The sequence below is a fragment of the Cryptomeria japonica genome, chromosome 6 (assembly GCF_030272615.1).
Source record: "Cryptomeria japonica chromosome 6, Sugi_1.0, whole genome shotgun sequence".
NCBI classification, from domain to species: Eukaryota; Viridiplantae; Streptophyta; class Pinopsida; order Cupressales; family Cupressaceae; genus Cryptomeria; species Cryptomeria japonica.
This window is the reverse complement of record NC_081410.1, coordinates 204,824,920-204,846,555: the sequence shown is the minus strand read 5'-3', so window position 1 is coordinate 204,846,555 and position 21,636 is coordinate 204,824,920. Positions and strand designations below refer to the sequence as shown.

At 36.5% G+C, this 21,636-nt stretch overlaps 1 protein-coding gene across 1 annotated transcript; it reads right to left on the bottom strand.

Annotated features, from left to right (window-relative positions):
- Window positions 1–4,315: 4,315 nt before the first annotated feature.
- Window positions 4,316–20,713, bottom strand: LOC131069812 (uncharacterized). The gene is made up of 5 exons (XM_059222011.1): window positions 20,371–20,713; window positions 20,024–20,113; window positions 17,101–18,233; window positions 7,330–7,390; window positions 4,316–5,691 (listed from the first exon to the last, which is right to left on the bottom strand). Exons 2-5 carry the CDS (start codon window positions 20,072–20,074, stop codon window positions 4,558–4,560), a joined length of 2,379 nt encoding a protein of 792 aa, XP_059077994.1. The 5' UTR covers window positions 20,075–20,113; window positions 20,371–20,713; the 3' UTR covers window positions 4,316–4,557.
- Window positions 20,714–21,636: the final 923 nt, after the last annotated feature.

Genomic DNA, 21,636 nt, shown 5'->3' with positions numbered 1-21,636 from the left:
TTCCAACAATTCCACTAGGAGTGCCAAATCCACCTAGCAAAGGATCACTGGAAGAAAATATAGGAGGCAGTCTTCTCACTAGTACCACACAAAACACACCTAGAAGGCCCACAAAAACTACGCTTACACAAATCATCCCAATTGTGACACCAATTCTGAACCACCAATCATAGAAAAAAGTTACATTTTTGCCATGAAAATCTGTTCCAAACATTTTTCCACTAAGGCACCTCTTCACCACCATGAATTTGATGAACAAGCTTCATGTAGCCCACGTCAACTGAATATTTCCTAGATGAATCGTTACCCCAAGCCAAAATATCCGCTCCCTCCAAGGAGTTACACTCTTAGGAGACAAGAATATGAGCCAACTCTTGCTGAGAGTCCTCTGAACCCCTAGGTGGCCACTCACCAATACCCTTCCATCTATAACCAACAACCAACCCCAAATTCTGAGTAATCTTGTAATGACCAACTGTATTCCAACCAACACCCACAAAGTTATCATAAAGAGGCTATAAATGAGGATACACAGAAAGAATAGGGGGGTTACCATCCGAAGAGTCTGACCAGAAAAGAGCCTTCGAACTTTTATTACAAATCGAAAAGAGCCCGTCCTTAATAAGTTGCACTCCAATTTTTAAAGTATGCCAGATCCCCGAGTCCTTGCCCTCCAGCTGACATCGAGCAACATTCCAACTACTAATGGAACCCAAATATTTATGAGTGAGAATATGAGCCCACACCAAGTGTTGGTTGGTACACCACCGCCAGTATAACTTTGCCGCAAGAACCTGACTATTCAAGATCACAGATTGAAGGCCAAGGCCACCCTCAACTTTAGGTCATTAAACTAAATCCCATTTAACCAAACCCCACTTAGAATAATGCAATTTACCACTCCAAAGGAATTGGGGAGACAAAGCATCAAATTCCTCAAGGAAATACCTTGGAGTAGCCTAAATAAAACCCCTGTAAATAGGAAGAGCTTGAATCATAGATTTAAGGAGAGTAACTTGAGCAGCAATAGAAAGCCACTTATGAGTCCAATGGTTGACCTTCTAACAGAACTTACCCAATAGGTCCTCCTAGAAAGGCCTAAGCTGTCGACTAACAACGAGAGGAATACCCAAATAGATGAAAGGGAGAGAACCAATTTGGAACCTCAAATATTGGCAATTCTTCTCTGAATAGTTTCAGGGGTATTACAAAAATAGATAGAGGACTTGTACTCATTCACTTATTGTCCCAATATTGCTAAATAGACATCCAGCGTATGCGTGAAGGATTTAGCCTCGTGAAGGCGAGCTAACGCAATAAGAGCAATATCATCCACAAACTGAAGATGTGAAAGCTTAGGTAACCCAACACCCCAATTCCACCCGCAAATCACACTTTGAGAAACCTTGGACTTAATGAATTGGCCCAGGCCCTCAACCATAATAATAAACAAGGAGAAAGAGGGTCTCCTTGCCACAAACCCCTGGAAGCTCCAAATAACTTAGAAGGCTCACCATATCAAGAATAGAGAAAGACGCATAGTTCACACAACTCATTACCCAACTGACCCACTCCAAGTTGAAGCGAAAGGCCAAGAGAATCTTATGCATAAAACTACATTTAATCCTATCATAAGCTTTAGCCATGTCCAATTTGATAAACATCGATCTCTCCTTAGAAATGACCATGGAATGAATAGCTTCAAAAGCAATAACAACCCCATCCAAAATTTGCCTGCCATCCACAAAACAACCTTGCTCATCAGAGATCAATGAAGGAAGCCAAATCTTAAGTCTTTCTGCAATAAATTTTGGGATAATTTTATACGCAACATTACACAAGGCAATGGGTCTAAAGAAATCTAGCTGCATCACACCCTCCTTTTTGGGGATAAGAACCAGGAAGGTACAATTCAAGGCTCAAAGCATCTTCTCGCTATTATGAGATTCCTGAACAACCACAAGCAAATTCAACTTGATAATATCCCAAAATTATTGAAAAAAATCAATTGGAAAACCATCTGGGCCAGGAGCTTTGGCTTTGGCCATCCTGAAAACAACCTCTTCAAGTTTAGACAAAGTCACCGGATGAAGGAGAGATTCATTCATCATATTAGTGACTTTAGAATGGATGCATACTAGAATCTGGTTGTCCTCCATAGGAGCAGGGGGCACATCATCAAAAAAAAGGGTGGAATAAAATTGAATTGCCTCATGTGTCATCCTATGAAGAGAGGTCAGTTGAATGCCTTGAGAATTAACCAAGGAAGAAATAACATTCTTCTACTGACAAGCTCGACCAAACTTATGGAAAAAAACTGTATTACAGTCCCCCACTTGAAGCCAATCTATCCGAGATTTTGCTTCTAGAAGATCTCTTCCCTAAGCTCCCACTCCTCCAAATCCTTCAAGGCCCAAGACTCAGCTCTGCCCAACCCATTAGTGAAGCCAAAGTCCCGAATCTGGCGAGTAATAACATCCATGCACTCTTGAGCTCTTCGTTTCCTTTGAGAAAGATTGCCAAAACACAACCTATTCTATTTTTTAAGTTGGAATTTCACAAACTGCAACTTCTTAACAAAAGTATACATTGTCGTACCATAGGCAGAGCCCCAATCACGCCACCACTGAGCCATAAGATCGTGAAGAGATTCATCTCGAAGCTACATGAGCTGAAACTTAAAAGGAGGATTCTTAGGACTTCTAACCAACCTAGCAAAAAACTTGAAAATACAATAATTTTATTTTCTCTTAGTGAAATAACTTCTCCAACACTAGAAGGTATGATTTCAACTTTTTTAGTAGAAGAAAAAAAACAAATGTAGAAGATTTAGAAAGTTGATTCTTAACGTGAGAATGCATTGTACACACGAGACAATAATAATAATAAAAAAAATCTAATGTTATTTTTGTAAGAAAAAAGGTCATACAACTTAGACTTGTAGAACTCAGACCATTGATGTTCTTAAAAGAAAACTCAAAGAAAAATCAAATGATGTTAAATTATCCTGTGTTGATGACTATGTTGAGGATGAGAACTCTCCAATTGGTGCTTTTGTTCAAGATTACTGTTTTGAAGAAGCTACAGATATTTACTTATTTTGAGCCTTCATCATTGGAGATTAGAGGTTTCTTCATCATCGAAGATTATAGGTTTCTTCGTCATTTGGAGTTAGCTTCTTGCTTAGAGTTGTTGTTTTGTATTAAAAAAACATATGTTACTTTTGCTTCCCTTTTTGTATGCTAACAAAATAGAAGATATATATATTTGTGTTTTTTTTTTTCAAAAACAAGAAGGGATTAGGTGAACTCAATATGGATTGTTGATCAAATAGTTCGAAACTCTATATATCCAATTTTTTTAATCTTTCTGATGGTCATGAGACAACTTGATGGAGCAATAGATTGTTATCCAATAATTTGGGGTATTTATGATTTGGGAGTTCAAGGAGGTGGTAATTTCAGAACTCGACAGTTCATGCCGAGAGTTGCACCTTTTTTTAGGGTTACAAGGCAACATAATGGAATTACACTTGGTTCAAGATTTATTCTTTCAAATAAAAGACTTCTAATATTAAGGTTTACCTTATTAAAGTCACGTTAATGACTTGTTTATTTTTGTTCATAGTTGAGAGGCTTTATAAAACCCATATTGTAATGCATTCTCAATTAAACTCTCAAAAATATTACTATATTTTTGTTAGTTCTTGTGGGAAACTATAACTTTAACTAGTGACTAATTCATATTCATTCAACCAATTAAACTTTTCAATTTCCTTATCTAAATTTCTTTTTGTATATGTATTATGTATAACTGGCTCAAATTTTAACTAATTACATTAAAAAATGAATCATATTAACTTAATAGTTAATACATGAGGGGCTTCCCCTATTGTCCCACCGTCTTCGGGACATTTCCGTTCCCAAAGGAAACATATCCTAGGTAACACTATTAACACTTTCAATTCCCACATGCTCATTAACACTATGAACAATTTCAATACCCCATGCTCCCATTGGTCTATATCGCAATAATGCCAAGAATCAATATAATGGATTTTAAATAATAATAATTGTTTTCTATTGTTCCAATTAAATTTTATATTCAATCTAATTCTAGATTATTTTATTTTTCTATATTGACTATTCTAATAGTTCATTCAAAAATGAATTATGTATAATTTCATTCTTTTTTTAACAAAAGAGGCAAAAATTTATTAAATACAAAAGAGAGTTACATAGCAAGAAAAGTCAATAGACTCACAATTAACAAACAATTAAACATTCCTATCTTCCACGATAATTGCTCAAACATATGAAAGAATTCCAAAGATAAATTACTCCTATCCACAACTCATAAGGATGGAAATTACAATTACATTTGGAAGCATTTTACTTATGGTGCAACAGCAATAATACAACTAGATATACACCATATTTGGAAGCATTTTACTTATGGTGCAACAGCAACAATACAACTAGATATAAAACATACTTCACTCGAGGCTTGTGACTCTTCCTACTGACTGGTAATGGGTTTCATGCATGCTGATTTAAGCTATGGAACAATCTTAGATAACTTCAATTTTTCAATCCATGATAGGAAAGTAGATTCTGTATTACGAAACCCAAAGAAACCATGCTCCTTACTTTTGTTCATGCTAACGGGATTCAGAAATGGACAATTTAGCCCAAAGTCTACAGTCCACCAATTCGCAACTTCATCAATTTTGGTGGGGCGTAAATTATTTTCTTTCACAATTGCCTCCCAGACAGGTCCTTTGTCTTTCATTGCTTCAGCCAGACTAAATCCTTCACCTTCATATGGTAACATTTCCAGCTCAAATTTCTCAGCAATAAGTTTCCATAACTTTTTCCATTTAACAACATCACCATTAGAACAATTGAAGGCTTGGTTCTTGGCGCAAGGTTCCACAGCAGCCCATATTTCTTGCTCTGCAATCAGTTCAGCATCAGATACCTCCACAAGTTGCTCCCAAGTGATCCCATTGCCCGGGTATTTAAAAGAAAGCCCCTCATATTTGCAAATGGAAGCATACACACACACAGTACAAATGATGTTCGCGAAGCTATAAGGAGAGAAGCCAAATATGACTGAAGGGCGGTGAATGGACCAAGTTAAACCCTTTTTCTTCTTGGCAGCATCAAATAGTATATCTTCAAGTGTGTAATAGAAATTCGGTCCAGGTAGCCTTGGAAGCTCTTCATGAAAGGGTGGTTCATGGGGCTGAATATTTTCCAAAGGACCTAGGTATTGTTTCAAACCAGTCTGAAGACAGATGTGCTCAAGATTTTGGGCATTAGGCAATAGTGCATCTAAGACATTATTGAACATTCTTCCATTGTCTTCACAGTTCTGAACCTCTGTCTCTCTATTAACCCAACAAACCCAAAATAGATGAGTTACATCCTTCAAAGCAGAAATCTTTTCTAAAGTTTCTCCTCTGTTTAACACATCACATTGGATGTATTCAACTGGAGTCTCTGGAGACCAATCAGGCTTAGTCCTCCTGGCAACACCATAAACTTTCCAGGGTCCACTAGGAGTGTCAGACAAAGGCAAGATTTCAGTCAAGCTGTTGCCCACAATTCCAGTGGCTCCTATGATCAGGGCTACTCTTTGCTTATCAAATTTTATTGCCGAGTCTTCAACATTTTGCTGGACTCTCCCCTGCATGAAAATAAAAAGTCACATGCACAACATCTAGGCATTTTGGAAGACTGTAAGGGCTATTTTGGATAAGAAGTGAACATTTGTGTAAGATTGTTATAATATATATTTAATTTGTACATAATTATTTTGAAAATTAGATATTTTTAATTAAGACAATTTTGAATGAATAATTGTAAAAAAAAAAAACTCGACAAGAAGGTCGACCATCAAATTTAAGCCTGTATGATCAACCCAAATATCTAGCAAAATTGTTAATGTGACTTTTTATTTACATGCAGGGGAGAATCCAGCAAAATGATAAAATTCAATAAGCAAAGACTAGCTCTAATTATAGGAGTCACAGGGCTCGCAGACAATTGCTTGGCTGAAAATATTGCCTTTGTCTGACACTCCTGATGCACTTTGGTGGTCTCCAGATACTCCCGTTGATTATGTCCAATGTAATGCCGTTTAACATAGGAGAAATCTTAGAAAAGATTTCAACTTTTATGTAGTTCGTGTAATTTTTTACATTGGATGTAATTAATTGGAGTACTGGAAATTGTTTGTTGGAAATAACTCATATATTTGGATCAACAATGGACTGGTCAAAGAGGGGTCAATAGTTTAGTTGGTAGAGCATTCTACCAGCGAAATGGATGATCCTAGGTTTCAGTCCTAACAGTTTCATATGAGTTGTAGCTCAACATTATAGTGTGACTTAAAGTGGGGTGTTGGAAATAACTAATAAGCCATATCCAGATCAACAATGGACTAGCCACAAAAGGACAAGTAGTTCAGTTGAGAGCAAAATGGTCAAAGAGAGACCAGTAATTCAGTTGATGGAACACTTAGCCACAAAATGACCAAAGAGGAACCAGTAGTTCAGTTAGTATAACACTTAAAGGACAAAATAGTCAAAGAAGAACCAGTAATTCAGTTGGTACAACACTCGAGCAGCAAAATGACCAAAGAAGAACTAGTAATTCAGTTGGTAGAACACAAGTCATGCATCAACTTTTGTTAGGTTAACAAGAACGATAGATCCTTTTCTTTCCAGCACCATTCACATGGGGCAAGGTTTTAGAATCATCAAAGTACACCCAACAAGGGAGTCTTGTTTTTTTGAGTTACATGAATCCCCTTCACCTCCCACATGATTGAAATCGATTGTTTTATGGAAACTGGGTGTACAGTTTGACCCTGCACTTAATGCTTTTAAGATTGGTTGGCTTCACAGCTGCAAGTGCATATCCATGTGCCTAAGAGCTTGGGCTGTTCTTACTAATTGTAGCAATCAGAACAGAGTTATATTGTTTTTTACTACAGGATAGACAATTTAATCTACAATTTATTTTCTTGAGATCTTGAGAAGCCCATACTTTTGATAGAGATTCTATTTCAAGGTGATTGGCTCATCGCCATAGACCTTCACATGACCCTGCTGTAAAACTTCTCCAAATCTTAGATTGAGCTTGGGCAATTCTGGCATAGTTTAGTGCTGGAGTCCAAAGCCTCACTAACCTCAAACTATGGATAACAACTAATTTCTCAACTGATGAATTTATTAAGGATCTTCATGAATCTATCTGTAGCCTTTTGCAACTGAACTTTTTATCTGTCCTGCCACTTAGATACCAGTTAATAAAAGACTACCATTAAGGAGCCGAGTTCCATTGCAGAAACAAAATAATCATTGGGATCCATAGTTACATTGCTGCATTCACCTATCTCACAGTTTAACTCTCAATCTGTACTAACAAACCCATATTATAATATACATTGGCAACTACAATACTTACTGCTCTAGAACCAAGAGAGCCTGTCCACCATGAGTACCAAGTCCAACTCATTGTGAGCCCGAGCTATCCAACAAAAAAAGAGCTCAAAACCTGCAATAACCCATTATCTAAGACTTTTGATATGGGAAAAAGGAACAGTACCTACATGAGAGATGGAGACATACTGGGTAGAAAATCTATATTTTCTTTCACTATTTTATCAAAATCAAAAGAAATTGCAAACAGCAAGATTCATTACAGGAGAGAAAATAACTGTTTCTTTCTCTGTTTGCAGAGAAGTGAATTAAAAAAAAGCAAAAATACATACTTTGCCCGATTTAAATATGTAGAGATATCATAAAATCTTACCTCGAAATGAAACGTATAGAGCTAGGAGAATCAAGAATTGCAGTCTTGTAATGGTTTTTAGAATGGTGTCGAAACCTCTGGATCTGGATAAAATGATAGGTGGTTATAAGTCGGTGAAGAAAACATATTCGCTATGGGGTACACCGCCACTGGAATTGTCTCACGCCGGAATTTTTCACCGGCTGAGAAATTTCACTGTTTGTCGGAATAAATTTTAGTTGCTGTTAAACTGCAAAATTTGTGTCTTGTTTTCCGTGCATTATCAGGAAATCAGTATCCCCACCTCTGTCATCGGAATGATATACGTGCAGTGCTCCAGGTTTCTTATTATATTTCACACATAGAAATTGGTACAAATTTGCACTCTTAGTACATCTCCTTTAGCTAGGTTATCCTTCAGCTATGCAATAACAACTATATAAATTTTATGATTCTACTTAAGAGTTGACATATAATTTGATCTTGATCTCTTCTCATCTTGCCCACATTAAATATAACTAGTTCTAGTCTATAAATTTACCATTTTCTTATCATAGGTTTTACATATGTAGAAATGATCACTTCAAGATGCAAAAATAAACCCTAAAACTTCAAATTGAATTTTGGACCAGTTTTTCTTCATCCTAGCTATTGTGTATCAACTTGATGCATAGAACATTTTTATAATGTTAATATTTGTGAACTTATATGTGAAGTATAATGTAAATTGAGATACAAATTATGATTATGTCAAGGTGTAGACAACTAAATTATACTAGACTTGTTTTGATAATTCTACATATCAGGTTCATCCCAATTCATTACTTTTAGCATTAACACATGCATTAATTTTTTTACTAATTAAGTGGACTATGTCATCAAGTATACTAGCTAATTAAATATTATCAACTAGTTATTTAATTTTTTTAAATTAATTTTTTATAATTAAACAATTTATTAATGTCTTCGGACGTGTAGTGTCATGGTTAAATTTTTTTGTTGGTTAAGCGACCAACCAGGTTCAAATCCCTACCGGGCCATTGTGCTCATGGGTTTGAAAAAGTGAAGTGTGGGGATGAGGTCCCCTATTTGTGGCCTCATCGGTTCATAACTATGTAAAAAATGTTTCATGTGAAACCAGAGAGCATGTCATGCCAACGTCGCCCATCACATTAAAAAGTTTACCAAGAATTAGAAAAAAAAAAAATTATTAATCAATTACTTCTCATTTTCATCTACTAACACCACTCCACAATTAAATAATAATTTATTATTAGTTAATCAAACTCCAATCGCATACATACATAATTAATTACATATACAAAATAAATTATAAATTATCATTTCAGGCATTCCACAAATAAAATCCATTCACACATAAGTATTCAATTATTTAAATAGTTGATTAATTACCCACATGCCATTCTCCATTGTGAAGCAATTTTTTTTTATCTTTTTGACTTATGCATGCACATTCTAGAGTGATATAAATCAAATAAATCAAATATCATACAAATTAGGAGGATTGATCTCAAATTTCCATCTTCGTTTTGAAAAGTAAATAATTCAGGATTTTATAGGTATATGTTGTACAAATGTTGTGTGAACATTGAACAATCACATTCCATCACAACTTAACTAGATTATATCTTAAGGACCATATATGACCCCTTGCGACATCATTTGGTCCTATGTGGTCCTAAGGGGACCAAATGTTGTCGCAAGGGGCCTTAAGTGGTCATAAGGGGTCATGCATGTGTTCTAACACATGCGTGACCACTTAGGACCACATATGACCCCTTGCGACAACATTTGGTCTTTTGTGGTCCTAATGGGTCCTAAGGGGTGGACATGTGTCACAAGGGGCCTTAAGTGGTCATAAGAGGTCACGCATGTGTTAGAACACATGTCTGACCCCTTAGGACCACATATGACCCCTTGCGACACCATTTGGTCCTATGTGGTCTTAATAGGTCCTAAGGGGTGCACATGTGTCGCAAGGGGCCTTAAGTGGTCCTAAGGGGTCACACATGTGTTAGAACACATGCGTGACCCCTGAGGACAACATATGGCCCCTTGCGACACCATTTGGTCTTATGTGGTCAAAATAGGTCCTAAGGGGTGCACATGTGTAGCAAGGGGCCTTTAGTGGTCCTAAGGGGTCATATAAAATAATTATATACTTCGTAGGATGTATACATACACATACATACATATATACACCTCATGACATGCTATGAGGGGTCGTGTGTGGTCTTGAGGGGTCACATCAGGACCACACACGACCCCTCATAGCATGTCTTGAGGTGTATGTGTGACCCCTCAGGACCACACACGACCCCTCATAGCATGTCCTGAGGCGTATGTATGTCCTAAGGCATATATAATTATTTTATGTGTATTTATGTATGTATGCACGTATGTATTTATGTATGTGTATGTACATGTATGTGTGTATGTATGTATGTAGACATAGGTATGTATGTGTATGTATTTTTATGTATGTGTATGTCCTAAGGTGTACATATAATTATTTTATATCTATGTATGTACATGTATGTAGGTAGGTATGTATGTTTGTGAATGTTTTTATGTAGGTTTGTATGTATGTGTATGTAGGTGTATGTATGTAGGTTTGTATGTATGTATGTATGTACGTATGTATGTGTATGTATTTACATATGTATGTGTGTATTTATTTTTGTTGGTGTAAATAATTATTCATCTTGGATATTATTACACTTTACTTAAGTTTACTTTGGAAATGCATTTAATAGTAGTTTGGGTATGAGACACTTGGGTGTTTGTGCCACATTGGGATAGTGTGTGTAGGAGAATTTCCACCTTTTGTGGACTTATCTTGTTGTTACACTCCACATTCAGTGGGTGATCCACCTCATGTGGACTATTATATTGTTTCTCCTACCTACCCACCTATTTCCTACCTACCCTTGTTTCTTATTGAGCCACATGTCATGTTTGTGTGCTCACATATCCATAAGCCTTGCCTATATAAGCAGGTTCATCTACTTTGTTTGTACGGACAATCATTGAGTGCTTGATGATCCAGTTGATCAGTATTTTCCTCTTGATAGAACATAATTTATTTCTATCATCTATTTTGTTCTCTCTTATTTGTGCTTTCCATTGCCTCTTGATCTTGGCAAAATCTCACATGGTATCAAAGCCATTAGAGTGTCATTGGTTTGTCAATTTAGAGAAATTTGGGGTTTTGCATTTCTGAGATTTCTATTGCAGGTTTTAATTGGAGCTTGTTAGGTCAAATCTGAGGTCACCATTGGATTGAGGAGGTCCAATAAAGTCAGTTTTGCCTTTTGTTTCATCCACATAGTACTTCAGAGGCCAAATCGAGAGGCATTTGAAGTTTGAAGTTGTGGCGGAAATGTTCCAGAAATTATAAATTTTCAAGCAATTTTCAAATAGCGATATCTCACTCATCTGGACTCCTTTTTTCGAGCAATGTTTTTTGTTTTGGGGTAGAATTTCGTGATTTGTACACAGGTGCAAGAGTTTTATGTTTTTCGGATACAGATTTTGCAAAACATGAAATCCCAATTTTTACAACTTTGGAGGCTTCATTTGGGCTCATATGGATTCCTTTTTAGGTGCCCATTTTTTTAGAGTGCATAATTTTTTGCATTCTTTCATAATTTGCCATTAGTTTGCAGTGATTTTGAGTAGAAATTGTACTTTCAGTATTTGGTCATTTTTTGGTCTATTTGGTACTTGTATTTTGCTTGGATCTCAGTTTAGATCACTAGCAGTATTTATTGAAGTCTCTTAGATCTCATTTTGAGAAGTTGTAAAGTTGAAATCAGAAGTCCACTTTGCCATTATTTGCAAATTCCAACATGATCTTTTTATGGGGGGTTAGTTGTTCATTTATATCTCTTGGTGAAATTCCATTCGGAAGCATCTTCGTCTTCAGTATTCTACTGGGTTTCTTTGTTGGTGGCATCATTTTCATGTTTTCACATTTGAATATTTTATCATGATGTATTCTCTTGCATGAGCAATGTTGTATTCGCACTATCATAAAGTGCCACACCGCTTTGTATCTTGTTATTGTTGACTATTTGATGTAATCCTCTTGTACACGTAGATTAGGAATATCTTGTGAGACTTGGTGCATGGCTCCAGTTGAGACTTAGATTGTACACATTTGTACATGGCTTCCGTGAGACTTTGATTGTACCGGTATTTCTGCTATTTCTGAGTATCCAGATGATGCTCATAGTAGGTTGTCTCCATGCTTGATCTTCTTTTTTGTTGCAGTGAGTGAATCATCGTCATTGACATGGTACTTGGCTTTGTCACACTTTGACATTATTGATGTAGTATTGGCTCTCTTTCTTCCTTGTGGGGAGGTATTTTGGTCATCATCATTGAACCATCTTTGCAAGAGATTCAACATTGAGGGGGGGCTTCATGGTCTCTTCTTCTCTCATATGGGGGGGACATATTTTTTGTTCTTCTCATTCATCATCGAGAGCATTGTGTGCTTTCTTCATCTCTCTTATGGGGGAGGGTTTTTTCCCATTGTGTTTTTCTCTCTTTCCCCGCTTTGTGAGAGATTTCATTGCATTGGTTTGCATGCATTTGCATTTGTACATGGGTACCTAACATGGCCCTGTAGCCGAGACCCATCTTGCATTGCTTAGTTGCATTTTAGACTTTAGTGCATTCCCCTAAGTTGCACTTAAGGGGGGTTGGTGGTGTAAATAATTATTCATCTTGGATATTATTACACTTTACTTAAGTTTACTTAGGAAATGCATTTAATAGTAGTTTGGGTATGAGACTCTTGGGTGTTTGTGGCACATTGGGATAGTGTGTGTAGGAGAATTTCCACCTTTTGTGGACTTATCTTGTTGTTACACTCCACATTCAGTGGGTGATCCACCTCATGTGGACTATTATATTGTTTCTCCTACCTATCCACACCCATTTCCTACCTACCCTTGTTTCTTATTGAGCCACATGTCATGTTTGTGTGCTCACATATCCATAAGCCTTGCCTATATAAGTGTGCTCATCTACTTTGTTTGTACGGAAAATCATTGAACGCTTGATGATCCAGTTGATCAGTATTTTCATCTTGATAGAATACAGTTTATTTCTATCATCTATTTTGTTCTCTCTTATTTGTGCTTTCCATTGCCTCTTTTTCTTGGCAAAATCTCACAATTTTTTAATATTCTAAACTAATATGATAGAATATATACAAAAAAAAATATTTTTTAAAAACTTAAAAAAAATATATTTTCTATTAAAAACGATTTAAAAAAAAAACAATATAAATCAATATGTTAAAATAAATACAAAAAAAAAAAAAGGTACTTACTGCCAAAAACTTTTTGGCCGGATCTCTAAGACTTTTTACGCCCTCCTACTTAACTCCAAGTCGCTCAATGCAAAATGAGCGGCTTGAGTGGATCTTGGCACCTATATAGGGCAAGCAGTTTCAGGCCGGAACTGTCTTGGTCGGAAACCCCTTGCCACGACAGTGCAATGTGGTTGTCGAATGGGGCCAAATCGGTCTAGCCAGAAGGTTTCCGACCGGAATAGGTATTGTTTGCCTAAAGTGCGACACAGATTCGTACGATGACCCAACTAATCAAGATCACAGATTGAAGGCAAAGACCACCCTCAACTTTAGGTCGACAAACTGAATCCCATTTAACCAAACTCCACTTAGAATAATGCAAGTTACCACTCCAAAGGAATTGGTGATACAAAGCATCAAATTCCTCAAGGAAATACCTTGGAGTAGCCTGAACAAAACCCCTGTAAATAGGAAGAGCTTGAATCATCGATTGAAGCAGAGTAACTTGTGCAGCAATAGAAAGCCACTTATGAGTCCAATGGTTGACCTTCTGACACAACTTATCCAATAGGTCCTGCCAGAATGGCCTAAGCTGTTGACAAACAACGAGAGGAATACCCAAATAGATGAAAGGGAGAGAACCAATTTGGAACCTCAAATATTGGCAATTCTTCTCTAAATAGTTTCAGGTGTATTAAAGAAATATATAGAGGACTTGTACTCATTCACTTATTGTCCCAATACCGCTAAATAGACATCTAGCGTATGCATGAAGGATTTAGCCTCATGAAGGCGAGCTAACGCAATAAGAGATGTATCATCCACAAACTGAAGATGTGAAAGCTTAGGTAATCCAACACCCCAATTCCACCCGCAAATCACACCTTGAGAAACCTAGGACTTAATGAATTGGCCTAGGCCCTCAACCATAATAATAAACAAGGAGAAAGAGGGTCTCCTTGCCATAGACCCCCGGAAGCTCCAAATAACTGAGAAGGCTCACCATATCAAGAATAGAGAAAGACGCACAGGTCACACAACTCATTACCCAACTGACCCACTCCAAGTTGAAGCCAAAGGCCAAGAGAATCTCACACATAAAACTACATTTAATCCTATCATAAGCTTTAGCCATGTCAAATTTGATAAACATAGATCTCTCCTTAGACACGACCATGGAATGAATAGCTTTAGAAGCAATAACAACCCCATCCAAAATTTGCCTGCCACCCACAAAACACCCTTGCTCAAACGAGATCAATGAAGGAAGCCAAATTTTAAGTCTTTCTGCAATCAATTTTGGGATAATTTTATACGCAACATTACACAAGGCAATGGGTCTAAAGAAATCCAGCTGTGTCGCACCCTCCTTTTTTTGGGATAAGAACCAGGAAGGTACAATTCAAGGCCCAAAGCATCTGCTCGCTATTATGAGATTCTTGAACAACCACAAGCAAATCCAACTTGATAATATCCCAAAATTATTGAAAAAATTCAATTCAAAAACCATATGGGCCAAGAGCTTTGGCTTTGGCCATCCTGAAAACAACCTCTTCAAGTTTAGACAAAGTCACCAGACGAGGAGAGATTCATTCATCATATTAGTGACTTAAGAAGGGATGCATACTAGAATCTGGTTCTCCTTCATAGGAGCAGGGGGCACATCATCAGAAAAAGGGTGAAATAAAATTGAATCGCCTCATGTGTCATTGTCTGAAGAGAGGTCAGTTGAATGCCTTGAGAATTAACCAAGGAAGAAATAACATTCTTCTACCGACAAGCTTGAACAAACTTATGGAAAAAAATTGTATTACGGTCCCCTGCCCGAAGCCAATCTATCTGCGATTTCGCTTCTAGAAGATCTCTTCCCTAAGCTCCCACTCCTCCAAACCCTTCAAGGCCCAAGACTTAGCTCTGCCCAACCCATCAGTGAAGCCAAAGTCCTAAATCTGGCGAGTAATAACATCCAGGCACTCTTGAGCTCTTCGTTTCCTTTGAGAAAGATTGCTAAAACACAACCTATTCTATTTTTTAAGTTGGAATTTCACAAACTGCAACTTCTTAACAAAAGTATACATTGTCGTACCATAGGCAGAGCCCCAATCACGCCACCACTGAGCCATAAGATCATGAAGAGATTCATCTCGAAGCTACATGAGCTAAAACTTAAAAGGAGGATTCTTAGGACTTCTAACCAACCTAGCAGAAAAACTTGAAAATACAATAATTTTATTTTCTCTTAGTGAAATAACTTCTCAAACACTAGAAGGTATGATTTCGACTTTTTTAGTAGAAGAAAAAAAACAAATGTAGAAGATTTAGAAAAATGATTCTTAATGTGAGAATGCATTATACACACGAGACAATAATAATAATCAAATAAATTTAATGTTATTTTTGTAAGATAAAAGGTCGTACAACTTAGACTTGTAGAACTCAGGCCATACTAAAAAATGATGCTTTTGTTCAAGATTACTGTTTTGAAGAAGCTTAGGATATTTACTTATTTTGAGCCTTCATCATTGGAGAATAGAGGTTTCTTTATCATCGAAGATTATAGGTTTCTTTGTCATTTGGAGTTAGCTTCTCGCTTAGAGTTGTTGTTCTATATTAAAAAACATATGTTATTTTTGCTTTCCTTTTTGTATGCTAACAAAATAGAAGATATATATTTGTGATTTTTTTTCGAAAACAAGAAGGGATTAGGTGAACTCGATATGGATTGTTAATCAAATAGTTTGAAACTCTATGTATCCGATTTTTTTAAATCTTTCTGATGGTCATGAGACAACTTGATCGAGCAATAAATTGTTACCAAATAATTTGGGGTATTTATGATTTGGGAGTTCAAGGAGGTGGTAATTTCGGAACTTGAGAGTTCATGCCAGTTTTTACACCTTTTTTTAGGGTTACAAGGCAACATTATGGAATTACACTTGGTTCAAGATTTATTCTTCCAAATAAAAGACTTCTAATATTAAGGTTTACCTTATTAAAGTCACGTTAATGACTTGTTTATTTTTGTTTATACTTGAGAGGCTTTATAAAATTCATATTGTAATGCATTTTCAATTAAACTCTAAAAAATATTACTATATTTTTGTTAGTTCTTGTGGGAAACTATAACTTTAACTAGTGACTAATCCATATTCATTCAACCAATTAAACTTTTCAATTTCCTTCTCTAAATTTCTTTTTGTATATGTATTATGTATACCTGGCTCAAATTTTAACTAATTACATTAAAAAACGAATCATATTAACTTAATACTTAATACATGAGGAGCCTTTCCCTATTGTCCCACCGTTTTCGGCACATTTTACACACATCCTAGGTAACACTATGAACACTTTCAATTCCCAAATCCTCATTAACACTATGAACACTTTCAATACCCCATGCTCCCATTGGCCTATAGTGTAATAATGCCAAGAATCAATATAATGGATTTAAAATAATAATAATTGTTTTCTACATGTTCCAATTAAATTTTATATTGAATCTAATTCTAGATTATTTTATTTTTCTATATTGACTATTCTAATAGTTCATTCAAAAATGAATTAATTATAATTTCATTCTTTTTTTAACAAAAGAGGCAAAAAATTATTAAATACAAAAGAGAGTTACATAGCAAGAAAAGTCAATAGACTCACAAAGAACAAACAATTAGAACAAACAATTAGACATTCCCATCTTCGAGGATAATTGCTCAAACATATGAAAGAATTCCAAAGATAAATTACTCCTATGACAACTCAGACAATTACATTTGAAAGCATTTTACTTATGGTGCAACAGCAACAATACAAATAGATATACAACATATTTGGAAGCATTTTACTTATGGTGCAACAGGAACAATACAACTAGATATAAAACATACTTCACTCGAGGCCCGTCACTCTTCCTACTGACTGGTAATGGGTTTCATGCATGCTGATTTTAGCTATGGAACAATCTTAGATAACTTCAATTTTTCAATCCATGATAGGAAAGAAGATTCTGTATTACGAAACCCAAAGAAACCATGCTCCTTACTTTTGTTCATGCTAACGGGATTCAGAAATGGACAATTTAGCCCCCAGTCTACAATCAACCAATTCACAACGTCATCAATTTTGGTGGGGCGTAAATTATTTTCTTTCACAATTGCCTCCCAGACAGGTCCTTTGTCTTTCATTGCTTCAGCCAGACTAAATCCTTCACCTTCATATGGTAACATTTCCAGCTCAAATTTCTCAGCAATAAGTTTCCATAGCTTTTTCCATTTAACAACATCACCATTAGAACAATTGAAGGCTTGGTTCTTGGCGCAAGGTTCCACAGCAGCCCATATTTCTTGCTCTGCAATCAGTTCAGCATCAGATACCTCCACAAGTTGCTCCCAAGTGATCCCATTGCCCGGGTATTTAAAAGAAAGCCCCTCATATTTGCAAATGGAAGCATACACACACAGAGTACAAATGATGTTCACCAAGCTATAAGGAGAGAAGCCAAATATGAATGAAGGGCGGTGAATGGACCAAGTTAAACCCTTTTTCTTCTTGGCAGCATCAAATAGTATATCTTCAAGCGTGTAATAGAAATTAGGTCCAGGTAGCCTTGGAAGCTCTTCATGAAAGGGTGGCTCATGGGGCTGAATATTTTCTAAAGGACCTAGGTATTGTTTCAAACCAGTCTGAAGACAGATGTGCTCAAGATTTTGGGCATTAGGCAATAGTGCATCTAAGACATTATTGAACATTCTTCCATTGTCTTCACAGTTATGAACCTCTGTCTCTCTATTAACCCAACAAACCCAAAATAGATGAGTTACATCCTTCAAAGCAGAAATCTTTTCTAAAGTTTCTCCTCTGTTTAACACATCACATTGGATGTATTCAACTGGAGTCTCTGGAGACCAATCAGGCTTAGTCCTCCTGGCAACACCATAAACTTTCCAGGGTCCACCAGGAGTGTCAGACAAAGGCAAGATTTCAGCCAAGCCGTTGCCCACAATTCCAGTGGCTCCTATGATCAGGGCTACTCTTTGCTTATCGAATTTTATTGCCGAGTCTTCAACATTTTGCTGGACTCTCCCCTGCATGAAAATAAAAAGTCACATGCACAACATGTAGGCATTTTGGAAGACTGTAAGGGCTGTTTTGGATAAGAAGTGAACATTTGTGTAAGATTGTTAAAAAATATATTTAATTTGTACATAATTATTTTGGAAATTAGATATTTTTAATTAAGACAATTTGAATGAATAATTGTAAAAAACAAAAACTTGACAAGAAGGTCGACCATCAAATTTAAGCCTATATGATCAACCCAAATATCCAGCAAAATTGTTAATGTGACTTTTTATTTACATGCAGGGGAGAATCCAGCAAAATGATAAAATTCAATAACCAAAGACTAGCTCTAATTATAGGGCACGTGGGCAATTGCTTGGCTGAAAATATTGCCTTTGTCTGACACTCCTGGTGCACTTTGGTGTTCTCCAAGTCCAGATACTCCCGTTGATTATGTCCACTGTAATGCCGTTTAACATAGGAGAAATTTTAGAAAAGATTTCAACTTTTATGTACTTCGTGTAATTTTTTACATTGGATGTAATCAATTGGAGTACTGGAAATTGTTGGAAATAAGTCATATATTTGGATCCACGATGGACTGGTCAAAGAGGGGTCAATAGTTTAGTTGGTAGAGCATTCTACCAGCGAAATGGATGATCCTAGGTTTCAGTCCTAACTGTTTCATATGAGTTGTAGCTCAACATTATAGTGTGACTTAAAGTGGGGTGTCGAAAATAACTAATAAGCCATATCCAGATCAACAATGAACCAGCCACAGAGGAACAAGTAGTTCAGTTGATTGAACAGTTGAGCAGCAAAATGGTCAAAGAGAGACCAGTAATTCAGTTGATGGAACACTTGAGCCACAAAATGACCAAAGAGGGACCAGTAGTTCAGTTAGTAGAACACTTAAGTGGCAAAATAGTCAAAGAAGAACAAGTAATTCAGTTGGTACAACACTCGAGCAGCAAAGTGACCAAAGAGGAACTAGTAGTTCAGTTGGTAGAACACAAGTCATGCATCAACTTCTGGTTAACAAGAACGATAGATCCTTTTCTTTCCAGCACCATTCACATGGGGCAAGGTTTTAGAATCATCAAAGTACACCCAACAAGGGAGTCTTGTTTTTTTGAGTTACATGAATCCCCTTCACCTCCCACATGATTCAAATTGATTGTTTTATGGAAATTGGGTGTACAGTTTAGCCCTGCATTTAATGCTTTTAAGATTAGTTGGCTTCACAACTGCAAGTGCATATCCATGTGCCTAAGAGCTTGGGCTGTTCTTAATAATTGTAGCAATCAGAACAGAGTTATATTTTGTAGGAATCCTACAGGATAGACAATTTAATCTACAATTTATTTTCTTGAGATCTTGAGAAGTCCATACTTTTGATAGAGATTCTATTTCAATGTGATTGGCTCATCGCCAGAGAACTTCACATGACCCTGCTGTAAAACTTCTCCAAATCTTAGATTTGAGCTTGGGTAATTCTGGCATAGCTTAGTGCTGGAGTCCAAAGCCTCACTAACCTCAAACTATGGACAACAACTAATTTCTCAACTGATGAATTTATTAAGGATCTGCATGAAGCTAACTGTAGCCTTTTGCAACTGAACTTTTTATCTTTCCTGCCACTTAGATACCAGTTAATAAAAGACTACCATTAAGGAGTTGAGTTCCATTGCAGAAACAAAGTAATGATTGGGATCCATAGTTACATTGCTGCATTCACCTATCTCACAGTTTAACTCTCAATCTGTACTAACAAACCCATATTATAATATAGATTGGCAACTACAATACTTACTGCTCTAGAACCAAGAGAGCCTGTCCACCATGAGTACCAAGTCCAACTCATTGTGAGCCCGAGCTATCCAACAAAAGAAGAGCTTAAAACCTGCAATAACCCATTATCTAAGACTTTTGATATGGGAAAAACGAACAGTACCTACATGAGAGATGGAGACATACTGGATAGAAAATCTATATTTTCTTTCACTATTTTATCAAAATTAAAAGAAATTGCAAACAGAAAGTTTCATTACAGGAAAGAAAATAACTGTTTCTTTCTCTGTTTGCAGAGAAGTGAATTAAAAACAACCAAAAATACATACTTGTCCGAATTAAATATGTAGAGATATCATAAAATCTTACCTCGAAATGAAACGTATAGAGCTAGGAGAATCAAGAATTGCAGTCTTGTAATGGTTTTTAGAATGGTGACGAAACCTCTGGATCTGGATAAAATGGTAGGTGATTATAAGTCGGTGAAGAAAACATAATTAGCCAATAGGCTATCCCCTGTGGGGGTACACAGCCACCGGAATTATCTCACGCGGAATTTTTCACTGCTGGGAAATTTCACTGTTTGTCGGAATAAATTTTAGTTGCCGTTAAACTGCAAAATTTGTGTCTTGTTTTCCGTGCATTATCAGGAAATCAGTATCCCCACCTCTGTCACCGGAATGATATAAGTGCACTGCTCCAGGTTTCTTATTAAAACCAGAAAAAGGAATTTGTCACATAATTATAAATGACTTTAAAAACAAAAATAAGTAATCTATTCTGCACAAACACCTTTTGCAGTAATTGGGATTCGACCCACAAAACTATCCTCCATTTTTTCATCCAAGTAAAAGCCGGTAGGGGGGCTATTTTGTTCCTGTTTCATGTGACTGTAAACTGTCGGGATTTGAATCGTTTTGTTTAGAAAATTCTGCATGGTTGTTCAGCTTTTTAAATAAGTACCTTTATTTAATTGAATTAAGAAATAAAAGCGGTTGACTTGTAGAGTATATGGTGTTTTATACTCGATTATTAATATATTTTGCTATAAAAATTAAAATGTCAGGCCACAATGGTCCTCTTAATGGTGTCCTATTCAGAAAACTAAATATATTTTATATATTTGAATTACATAGTTTACAAGTAATTACAAATGCATGAGTAGACATGTGGAAAATGGGAGGAACGTCTAGCCTGTGCTGGTGAAGCTAATTTGCCGATAGGCAATTCCTTGTGGGGTTGCACCCCCACCGAAATTGTCTCACGCCGCGAAATCGACACTTCCTGTTGCCGCCGAATTTTTTCCGATAGCTTTTCTGTGACAACTCCTATAACACGTGGCTAGGGTTTATGTTCCAGTTGTGGTGGACATTGTTGTGCTTGCCAGCATGCGGGTTGCGTATCCATCCAGAGGTGTATCGCTAGCATTCTATTTAGGGCTTCATATAGGCATTTTCAAAGACCGCCTGAACCCATCTTCAATCGACTCTTTACATTGCATTTCCTGTGCATAAAATTTGTCTCTGCTGGAGTTTCATTGAAAGCAGGTATCCCTTCTTCAACTAGCGCTTCCTAATTTAATACAACCAGATTTACATTATTCGTTTTAAATCTCATTTTGTGCTTCCTATTTAG